Here is a 12,399-nt window from a genome sequence, read left to right on the forward strand (position 1 = left end):
TAAAATAATTTTATTATTTCCACGCTGCCGAAATAATACATAGTCATTCAAAAGTAGACAGTAAATTTATTGAATTCATAAAATTACAATGTATTCGTAGGTAATAAATATTTTCAGGTATCTAATTTTCTTATTTTTCTTGCATCTGTGTTAATAATGTGAAAAAGCTATACGACCCTTTGATCACCTGTAATTAAAAAATAATTTAGAAATTTTTTATCATTCCCAATTTAATCCTAAAATATTATAAGTGTGAAAGTTTATGAGTATGGTATGTCTGTGTGTGTTACGAGTGTGAACGGATTTCGATAAAATTTGGTATGTACATAGCTGAACGTCTCAATTCACACAAAGGTTACTTTTTATCCCGATATTCCCACGGGATCTAATAATAGGAGGAACATAAATATCTTTTGTCTCTCCCGCTTTTTTCTTGTTTTTATAGGTTTCAATAGATTACGGTACCTATCAGTAAAATATTCTTTTTAAATGACAACAAAACGAATAACTCACGCCTGAAATAGAGTTTAACTCGAGTTTCGAGAGCTAAACTCGATTTCAGACGCGAGTTATCCATTTTGTTATCATTTAAAATGAGTGAGTCTCATGGTAGTTTTATGTTCGAAATATTCTTTCTTTCTAAATCACAATATCTGTAGGTATTTAATAACCCATGTTTTACGCAAGCCACTTAGATACAGATTAGATAATTTTATAATTTTGATGTCTAAATTGGGCTTTACCCCTGGTATGCTAAAGACGCTGTGTCAAATTTAAGACTATCTATTTGTTTTTTTTATTAAAATCAGCAGCATCTGTGTTTAGTAAAACAGATGAGACCAGAATGCAGTATTTTTTTTAGTTCTCGCATACGAGTGGTTAAGAGTCGCGTCGCGTTTTTAGCTCGCATGACATTTTTATTCTTCTAATTACTCTATTTAGGGTACAGTTGTATGTAACTAGACGTACCTCAATAAAAGTGGGCACGCATAACGTCGTGAACGGGCCAGCGCTAAAAGCCAGGGAACGCTTCAGTTTCCCGCCGAGTATGACCAGTTGCTTGCGTATGCGCACGTCTCCCTTCCACCAGTCGCTCTCGTACAAGCCTCTGTCTACATCGTTACACTAAACAGAAAAAAGGGTAATAAAGTTATGAAACATGTTACCAATTACTTTTCTTAATAACTGTGTACCTATATTTGTTTTAGATCTATTTGGACGATTTGGACCATTTCCAAACAGATTTTTTTTTTATTCAACTGGATGGCAAACGAGCAAGTGGTCTCCTGATGATAAAAGATCACCACCGCCCATAGACACCTGCAACACCAGGGGGATTGCAGATGCGCTGCCAATCCAGAGGCCTAAGATGGGATACCTCAAGTGCCAGTAATTTCACCGGCTGTCTTACTCTCCACGCCGAAACACACCAAAAGTACGAGATGAATGGAAGAAAAAAGGGGATGCTTTTGGCCATTTGTGTCCAGTGTCCCACTATAAGCTAATAAAGAAGAATAAGATTTGTTTTAGTATATTATCCCACTTATATTACAAATGCGAAAATTTGTAAGTCTGTTTGTTAGGTACCACATCACATCTAACCCGCTGGACCAATTTAGATGAAATTCGGTACAAATAGTTTAGAAGGACATATAATAAGCTTTATCTCGAAAAATTGCAAAGTTCCCGCGGGATAGCGATAAAGAAATTCTACGCGGACGGAGTCGCGGGCAACAGGCTATTAATGAAATATTTTTAAAATAATACCAAAAAACACGCGCGTTCTGTTCAACGAGCTTTGAGCAGCTTCGCTTCGCCCCTATCCTCCTTCACCCCCCTTCTCCCATATATCCACATTGACAGACGCAAAAATCGGTAGCCCCTCAAAGTGTAGAACTTTCTGGTTCACAATAGAGCATACATACTTAAAATAAAATCAATTTACATAATATCAAAAACAAAGAAACAAAGTAGTCTTTAGTTAAACATAGAAAATACTAAGTCAGTTAGTAACAAAAGAGATAAAAAGCCTCAAGAACCAACTAAGTAAATCAGGTAGCGTTCGTTTTATTCATTTGACTTTTCGTAACCGCAACAAGGGTTCAGTTTAGGCAGGTAGCGACTGTCGGTGCCGGTTTTTCATTATTCAAATCCAGTTTTATTTCTGCCTGTTCATTTTCAACGGCCAGTAATTTCGGAGCGCGTGGAATTTTGATGTTCACTTTATAAAGCTTTTTATATTTAGTGGCAAAAAGAGTGCTGTAATATTTTTGTAATTTACATATATGCTTAAGAACAACAAGAAAAAAATGTAAACTGTTTTAACTATCTAGCTTTAGCCCACGAAACGCCAAGAATTCGTTTATCGTGGGAACTAAGTAATTTTCCGGAATAAAAACGAACCTATGTTATTAACAGGGTCTCAAACTATCTCCGCACCAAATTTCATGCTAATCGAGCCAGCAGTTTAACACGTTCATTGTCGCCATAAAAAATGATCTGAGAAAGTCACACGTTCAAGTGTGCTTCCACTTTGATGGCAGTTTGGAGTTGTTAACCCATAGCGGAAGCACGGACTTCTGAAAAAAAAGAAAAGCTTCATGACCCCACATTGGGGGCACCCGGAAAGGAATGGTGTTAAGTGTGAAGGGGTAAGAGACAGACATACAGAGTTAGTTTTGGAATCAAACAACTCCTTGACGACTAAACGCTCTTTGTAACCACGATTTTTAGTCATGGTAATACTACCGAGGAAAAGACACAAGCAAGAATAATAATTATGGTCGAATAAGTTCCAGTGGGATAGCAATAAACGAATTCCTGCTAGAAAAAGTCGCTGGCAACATCTAGTAACAAATAAGTGTTATAAAATAATTTACCTCGACGATCACTTCGTTGCTATGCCAGCAGTAGAGAAATAACTGGGAGATAAGAGCTGTAGTGTACTGCAGAACCCAGAGCTTTTGAGAAGCTGTTGCCTCATCCTGGAAAGGTTAAATTCTTATGCCCAAATGCGCTCATGTCGAAACATTTACTTTTACGATAGTTTTATATCGGGCCTCAATGTTTATTATGAATTTTCCTACTATCTTGTGTGTGGTTGGACGACAAGAGAAAACCACTACACTATATTTCCTCAAAAAAATTGTTCGCGCACTATAACCTCTGTTTTGGCTATATGTAATGTAATTTTATATAAGAAATAAGAATAAGAATAAGAATAATTTATTTAGCAATAAAGTTACATAGTGCACAAAAAATTACAGAAATACACATTTGAATAAAATACAAATAAAATCATCTGACTTTTCGACGGCCTTCGCACTAGACTCTGGGTCTGTATCGCGAGTGCCAAATGAAGTCTTAAAAATACAAAATCCCTAAAAGTAATAAAAGTGAACTTACTTGAAGTGTGTGTATGATTGTGAGTGTGTACATATGTGTGCGTGTGTGTGTGTGTGTTGTGTGGTGGGTGTGTGTGTGTGATGTGTGTATGTATGTGTGTGTGTGTGTGTGTGTGTGTGTGTGTGTGTGTGTGTGTTTTGTGTGTGTGTGTGTGTGTGTGTTTTTTTTTTACAGGCGTTCAATTGCAGGCTTTAAGGAGATCTTCCGTATCTTGGTAATTCAGTTTAGCTAGATGTTCTTCTATAGCACTTTTTAGCTTGGCAGCAGATAAGTCTTTGGGGTTCTTGATTTTTTTGCAAATTTTGTTGTAAATGTTTACATGGGAGTAGGGAGGCAGATGTCTGGCGAAACTAGATTTGATTGATGGCAGAGGTATGCTATATACGCGGCGAGAGGAGAGGGTAGGAAAGTCATGTCTTACAATTACTTTCCGATGAGTAGTCACGGCTACTTTTGTAATGTATAATTGTCTGACCCTTAACACCTTACATTCCTTATACAGGTCATCAGTGGGGAAACCTATAAGGCTTTCTGAGCATAACTTTTAATACAGCACGTTGAGCGATCTCTAAACTTTTATATTGGATTTTACTATACCACCCCAAGCTGAAAGACAATACAGTAATGCCGATTGACAGAATGCCTTGTAAACCAATATTAAGATGTCTTTTGGTGCTGAATTTCGTAGTGACTTCATTAAAAATATAGCTTTTCTAATCTTTTTCGAAAGGCAAGAGACTTGTTCTTTAAATGAGAGGTGTCTATCAAATTGGATGCCTAAGTATTTAATAGTGTCAGTTTGATCTATTGGAGAACATTTACATGGGGTCTGCAAGGGTTGATCTGAATTTATAGACGAGCATGTATGAATGGTAATTTTATGAGCTGTGCTGGGTCTTGTTGCGCGTGTTTTCTGGAAAGTTATGTATTTTGTTTTTTTATTATTTAATGTTAATAGATTTTTATTTAGCCAGGATGATATTTAGCCATTCCTGTCTCTGCTATTTTGTATGCATCAGCCCAGGAGTCGCCATTTTGAATTTTATTTTATAATAATTGTAATAATATAACTTGTTGGCACATCAAAACATCCGCGCGTTCAATCCAGCTTCGTTTTCGTGTGTTTCTTTACAAACTATTTATGCTATTATTATTAAATTATTAACTATTGACATTGTTCGCCTTAAGTAGGTAGACATGGTTGTGACAAAATTATTTATTACTGTTTACTGCTGTTCATTGATGCTATTTTATTTTTATTTTGATGATGATTATTTTACATGCTTTTTTTATGCAAGTACTTTTAAGACTGAATATTTCACGACAGAATATGTGCTTGCTTGCTCATAATTATCTACTGCCTACCATGTTCTTGGTGAATAAAGTTTTTTTTTGTTGTTGTTATGTCTGAACTTTTTAAAATGTAGTTACATTTGTGATTAGCTGTGTGGTTATTATTTTTATTATATTGTTTTTTGTTACATTCCATTCTGACATCATTTCTATATAGAATTTAATGATAATTAATGACATGTGAATTATTATGAATAATGAAGAGATGAGAAATAAATGAAGTAAAATGTTAGGTATTTTATGAAGGTTCTCACTGTCACAGATGGTCTAAAAAAATAAGGCATGGCGTAACAACTGTTTTCCAAATTAGCCTCTGCATTTTAAAGTACCTAACCCTGTTTTACCGTATTCATTCTCATCCGACCACGACAACTCTGTCAAAAATGCAGCGACTTAGAAGAAGACCTAAGGGTGAAAAATGGAACTCTACATATCGTCACTACTTTTAGAAAAACTCGTATCTCAAAAATGGATAATTTTTCTGAGTGCACTTTATGACCATACGTCAAGGCTACATTTTGTTGAAGTATTGCCGCTGCATTTTCTATCTGTCTGTTACAGGGCTGTATCTCAAGAACCGCAATAAAAAGAAAGCCGAAATTTATGATTTTTTTGTATTTCTGCCAACATACCAATATAAAACAACCCTATTCTACCTACATTTAGCTTAGAAGGACGGCTCTGTTTATAATGAATTTTATAAAATGGCCGCTTATAGAATATATTCGCAAATTCCAATGGATTCAAATGCTACTGTTATTTTACTTACCGAAGTGAATTGTATTACGTTGCAGCAAATCATGCCAGAACAAACTAGTATGTAAAGAAACATGACCGGCGACAGCAACGAGTTAAGCAGGACACTCTGTCTGTAAAAAAACTCATCATCATCATCATCTGTGATCATCATCGTCTGCTCTCGGGAGGTATTTGCCTGACGTGCCTCCGGCCGTTCCCGCATCGCACATCAGTATCCGGTGAATTCTTTCTATTTTTTTTATTTAACCAAAGTTTTACTTTGGTCGGCCTCCGATATGGCCGTGGCGTCCATCCGGCTAGTCTAAAGCCTATTTTTTTTAAATTTATAGAACACATAGCAAAAGTCATCTCCTAGCTCCTCTGACCCCCACGCCCTACTTTTGTAAATTAGGAAGTAATCCGTTGAGCTAAGCCGAGGCAGGATTCTGCCTGTTTTTTTCTTTCCTCAAGAATAAATATTGAAGCCGCAGAGACCGTCTTTTTCTTTCCGCCCTATATCCTGGGTATCAGTTCACACTTTCAAGCCCGACTCCTCTAGTCCGGGTCAAAGTGTAACAGTGGCATCATCATGTCAGTCGTAGGACGTCCACTGTTGGACATAGGCCTCCACCATAAACCTTCAGTTGCATTGGTTGGAAGTGGCCAGCATCCACCATAACCCCGTGACTTTAGCCGGTCTATCATGTCTTGTAAAAAGATGACTCGTTAAAACTAGATAAATTTTATAAGACATCTCCATATCATGTTTCAACCATTTTCCTTTGAGTGCTTTTTTTATTATGATATTAAAGCAAATTGAAGTAGATTTACATTTGCATTTAATCTCATTACGACACGGTTTTAGCGTAGAGTTTTATAAAACTTGCAAGATTTTACCTGAACAAGCGAACATTAACCATCGTGTTATTTTAGAGGATGTAACGAACCCCCCCCTATAAAAAACTTTTTGCCCTCTCTCAAGCAATCTAACTCTACCAGCTCAACTAAGCTCAAAAGCTAAACCTACCTGAAGTTCAACCTCCTGAATCTAAAGCTACTGTTAATTAAATCAAAAGCTCCTAAGCTCAAAGCTATGACCTACCTATGTGCAGCCTACCTATATAACTAGAGCTTATGAGTCCTACTGAGAAGTCTGAAACCTACTATATGATAGCGTGATGATGTGAATTGGCCATGTGATCGTCTAGTGGTTGTCTAGTGCCTAAATAAGATGATTGACCCTTCGTTGTGTCCGTCCTAGGTAACCCATACGGTACTTTTAGTGAAAAGTAAAGATTGGTTGGTCTGAATTTAAGCTACAACTAATTATCTACCTACCTATAACGCAGCTAAGAACACATTACTAGAAAATAACTAATTTGACTAGGAATATAGAATGCTGTAGTATGTTATGGAATGCTGTTAGGGGAACAGGGGCAAGTTGTATCCATGATTACTTGAGAGGAACAAGTATAGCTATAAGGTATGACATTCTGAAATAAAGCGCATTAACAAATGCTTATGGTAGAACATAGTAAAATATCTAAGATTTAAGGAGATTAACCTAGTGATTATATAGGTCTGTGAAGTTTATTAAAATCATGACTTTTAAAACACCTAGCTATAATAACAAACCAAGATTTCTAAAATGCTAAGAAGGGAAGAACACAGGATTAGTAAAAACACAGTGTAAAATAAAAACAGTAAAATAAGCCAAATGAAAACAGTTTGATAAAACACAAACAAAATGAGAATAAGATAATGTTTCCTTTTGCTATAGTATAATGGGGATATACAGAATACTACCCACACTATAAGGATATTGTGTGAGCGATAGGTAGAACAGGAATATGGTATTATAAGTTTTCCATTTTACTTCAGCAATTGGAAATAAGCACACAGAATTAAATGGATTAGTTAAGTAAATAAAGAGCATTCTAGAGCTCAAATGCAGGATAATAAAGTTGTATATAGGTAATATACTTATGTGTCCACCAGGTGATAAAATTCATAGTCGGTATATACAAGTCAATTAGAAATAGCATTTGGGTTTTCCTTCCTATAATATAATGGTATGGCAAAAGTACTCTTGCTATAAATAGTTTATTTAATTGATAAATTAACCTTAAGAATTTATATGATTTCTATTTAATAATAAAAGCTCACAACAACATTCCAGTGATTAGTTAGTCAATAGTATACAGCAAATTCTCATCCGCCTACCAGTTCTAATTTTTAGCTTTGTTAGTTCCACAATGGTGGAATTCTGGACTCAAGTGCAAGCTAAAATGTTGTACCTAGGTAAAGTATATAATCACAAGCGATAACGCTTGAGAGTTGTTTGTAGATGAAATATATTTTTCTTTGCTATAATATATTAATGTACTAGGTGTTAGGTTTACTCTTACTTTAGCTTGTATTTGTATTGATTGAATACTCATGAAGAATTATAGGATTTATTTGGAAATAATCTACATCATCACTTTCAACGATTAATTATAAGCTTGAGGTTAATGTAGAAAGGGTTAATATATATATATATATATATATATATATATATATATATATATATATTATATGTATAACCCCCCCTTACCTCCTACCGTTTATAGACCGGGATGGTAGATAATAAATCGGGTATTCTTATCTTACCAAGTAAAGGCAGATTGTTAGTTTTGCAGGTAAGTAGTATTCATTCACTACCTATAGAATACCAACCAACTTAATATCTATTGGATGGAGGTAATGGTCTCCCCGTCTGTACAGTTAAACACAATATGAGTTACCCACTTTAAGAATACTGCAATTAATTATATTATTGTTTTGTAAGAATCTGTCGATAGCAGATAGTTTATACATTTACGATTTATTCAGTCTGGCTCTCAGTACATGAATAGCGTTCCCCTGTCAAGAATAGAACTTTGCTACATGCCTAGCTTTGACCAAATATAACACATAAATGTCGAGAATTTTCTTTGGATGGAATTATTAGTAGGTATCCCATAATTGTGTCAACCTCAGACATAGAAACTTTAATAGATTATTTTTCCATTATTTTTCTATTAAGTCCCTAAGCACACATATATTATATATATAGCACACAACAGTAAATGAGTAAAGTTAACAAGGGCGTACTTACATGACTCGTTGCACAAGATAAAGAAATACATATCTGACCTCACAGTTCCTGGTTCCTGGGTAATGGTGACCGCGGAGATTCTAGCGGGGGTTTTCGTTAGCACCGCAAGGTATCCAACCCCGAGGCTCAAATCAGACCTCACAGAATAAAGAGCTAAGCTGGAAGACTAGCAGCGAAAGAACCGAAACAAAAACGCGAGAGCATTGCCCAGCGACATCAGACTCCCCGCCGGCCTGCCAGCCTATTTCCGATCAAAGATTCAAGAGACGGGAGGACTAAAAGCGAAAGAACAAACAAAAACGCATGGGTACTCCCCAGCGACATCGATCTCTCAATACCAAACCGCAAGCTCCATCTAAATTAAATCAAAATTAACAAAAACGCGCAAATCACCCAGCAGCGCAACGACCTTCTCTTCCCCCAGTTCCAGAACCGAATGCCCCTAAAACCTCCATTTTTTTTTTTTTTCCCCGATCGATAATTGAAGAACCTTCCAGTTTGAATCGAGCCGCGAAAGTCCGAAAGCAATAGAGTTTGTAAGAGTAAGAGCGAGACAGGTATACGACTCTGAATAATGAACGACGAACGAAACTGAAGGTTGATTTTAAACAACATGTAAAAGAGATAAACGATGAGATGAGATAGTCATATTAATTTAAAACACCGAACGATGAATGGAAGCGAAGGTTAATTCTAAGTTTGAATAATGTATGGAGCTGTGAAAATCGAAGAGCTTTATTGTTGTATCATCAAGTATATTATATTTCATTTGAATCCATGTATTCGTTTAGAGGCATACATGTCCAAATGTCAGAAAGTCCAGGTGTCACATTGCCCATGGTCAAAAAGTCCGAAGGTTATAATGCCTTAATGTCGGATAGTCCATATGTCCGAGAGTCCAGGTGTCACATTGTCCATTGTCAAAAAGTTCGAAGGTTATAATGCCTTAATGTCAGATAGTCCATATGTCTGAGAGTCCAGGTGTCACATTGTCCATTGTCAAAAAGTTCAAAGGTTATAATGCCCTAATGTCGGATAGTCCATATGTCCGAGAGTCCAGGGGTCTCACTCATTCTAATTTGGTTTTGTTTACACCTATTGCAATCGAATTGTTTTCGACTCGATCGCCTTTACTGTCAAGTCAATAAGAGCTGCCACCACGTAGACAATACGATAAAAATATGGAAAGAGACAATGTAGAATGAGGCCCCAGTCCATCTGCATGACTGGATCAGCTGGTCAATTCTTGTCGACTCGACATGACATGTACGAAGCATCATAGATGCATCTGGATCTTACTGAGAATGGGTCTCAGGGTGTTAGATAACAGACTGGAAATAATGCAGATGAGCAATCTAGCTCTCTAATCTATTTCAGTTATATTTATCATTTAGTTGTGTTAGTCATATTTTCATACAATGAGACATTATGGGATTCAGGCCTTCAGAACTAGGACGTTTAATCCTTCGGACTTTTTGAGTATGGACTTTTTGACGCTAGGACTTTCAGACACTAGGATGTTTCATCCTTCGGACTTTTTGACCATGGACTTTTTGACGCTAGGACTTTCAGGCACTAGTACGTTTAATCCTTCGGACTTTTTGACAATGGACTTTTTGACGCTAGGACTTTTAGACACTAGGACGTTTCATCCTTCGGACTTTTTGACCATGGACAATGTGACACCTGGACTTTCTGACATTTGGACATGTATGCCCCTAAACGCATGTATTCACTTGTGGTTAAATATAGTCACCCTTTCTTTTAATGTGATCATTTAGGTAAATAAATCAGCGATTAACCGAATAATAGAGACCAGACATGGTAAACAGCAGAGGCTTATTTAATACATTGTGAACTTTGCAATAGTTATTTAATTTTATGTTTATTTATTTATTTATTCATATATTTGTGAACGAAGCGGTACAAGATGTCTCTTGTTCCGTTTCAAGGAGGTAGCTTGGCAGTGGGATACACCGGGTGTGGCCTATAATACGAGCATAAAATTAAAACGTAGATCGTCCTCGTCAAGCGGAACAACATTAGTTCAGCGACTTTTAAAAATAATGGAGTCTTTGAATTTTCCTTTTTTCATACAAATTAAATACTGCTATCAATGTACGCCATCCTAGAATACACACCTGACGTCTCCTGTCATGCTACACACATCAAGCATTTTGCTTTACATTGCTTCTTCGAATAAACTTAAAAGTGTAATAAAAATTAAAAAAACTAATTATTTTTAAAAGTCGCTGAACTAATGTTGTTCAGTTTGACGAGTATGATCTATGTATTAATTTTTTGCTCATATTACAGGCCACACCCGGTATAAGTTGGGATGATGATGATGAGAATGATGATGATGACGATAAACCAAACGTTATCGTATTGCACGTTAAATAAAAGCTTGTAAAGATAGTAAATTACCTTACAATAAAATTATGATGCCTGTGGCATTCCTTGATCCGATCGAAAACGTCTCTTCTGGTAACATTATCAATATCATCAAATAAGATTTTACATTTTTCCCTCAAAATAGCTAACTGTCCTCTGATAAAAACCATAAGAGCCACAGCGTTTGAATCATACAGCGCAATCACTCCTCCGCCGTAAATGTTAATTAATATGTGAACAAATATCGCTACGAAATACCCGGGATTCTCTGATTTGTCAAACGGAAACCACGAGCTGAAAATTTGTGGCAGAGGCTCAGTTCCATTGCTTATCAATTCACGGTATTCTGGAGATGAGGCGTATTTCACAAACGGCGCAGAAACCATGGCAATGTTAGTAGAAACAACGACATTCCAGTACAAATACGTCACGATCCTTGCGTATTTTTTATAGCTTGCCGTCATTTCTGCACATCTATCGTTCTGGTTGCGAATTTGCGCGATCTCTTCCGCTGATACACATTCCACTAGTTCTTTCCAGTCCGATTGCCACAGAACGTACGAAATAGCTTTGAAAATGCAAACCATTCCGAGAGCCGTCAACGAGAGATTATGTAAAGCTTCCAAGTAGTCATGTCTTATAATCCAGAGCTCGACAATCTGGCTGAATACAAATAAAAATGCGCAGAAATGTATGAAATTGTAACAGCTATTTCTTAATTTGCTCCCGCTTTGCCAAAGGCCGAAAACGTAGAGCCCTTTCAAATTCGGACCCAATAAAGGGTATTTCGAATCTTCAAGTCTTTTAGCAAATGAAATTATTTTCTGTACAATCATCATTGTAATTTATAACACAATGCTTTGATGAAACTGCGTACTTCGAGTCAAAAGAACGCTTTATAACCATTCAAATGGAATTTCTGATAAATTATTTGTAAGAAAATTACTGACGTGTAAAAAGTGTTTCGCAAATTAACTCTCGTGCATATAATATGAGAAAGCACTTAGGCAGACTCGTTAGGGAGGTTAAATTAGCCATTAGAAATGTATGAAACATAGTCGAGTCCAACTAAGCGTTTAAGGTGAGATCCTTTACAAAAATAAAGAAATATATCCTCTCCATTTTTAAATTGGTCGGCTAAAAGCGAATAACAAGCGTGTTGCACCTGAGAGCTCGGTCTAAATTTAAAAAATGTGGTTTTAATTCTTACATTTGAACATTTTGGCCATTAGAAAGATAAATTTAAAATATTGGTGTCATTAGAGGTGAAAAATAAAAGTGATTCTTAAGATTTTTTTGTTTACTTGTGTTCTAGGACCTGACTTCTATTCAAATTACATATTTCAATGTTAACGGAAAGAATGCAGCTA

General features: G+C 36.2%; 1 protein-coding gene across 2 annotated transcripts; it reads right to left on the minus strand.

Annotated features, from left to right (window-relative positions):
* Window positions 1-102: 102 nt before the first annotated feature.
* LOC141438927 (odorant receptor Or2-like) lies at window positions 103-11,897 on the minus strand. 2 transcript variants are annotated; one of them, XM_074103001.1, is made up of 5 exons: window positions 11,063-11,897; window positions 5,528-5,627; window positions 2,880-2,984; window positions 970-1,125; window positions 103-187 (listed from the first exon to the last, which is right to left on the minus strand). In XM_074103001.1, exons 1-5 carry the CDS (start codon window positions 11,866-11,868, stop codon window positions 131-133), a joined length of 1,224 nt encoding a protein of 407 aa, XP_073959102.1. In that variant the 5' UTR covers window positions 11,869-11,897; the 3' UTR covers window positions 103-130. The 2 variants fall into 2 exon arrangements, with proteins under 2 accessions (XP_073959102.1, XP_073959103.1); XM_074103002.1 differs by lacking the exon at window positions 2,880-2,984.
* Between the last annotated feature and the right edge of the window lie 502 nt (window positions 11,898-12,399).

Source organism: Choristoneura fumiferana, chromosome 20, assembly GCF_025370935.1.
Source record: "Choristoneura fumiferana chromosome 20, NRCan_CFum_1, whole genome shotgun sequence".
Taxonomy (NCBI): Eukaryota; Metazoa; Arthropoda; class Insecta; order Lepidoptera; family Tortricidae; genus Choristoneura; species Choristoneura fumiferana.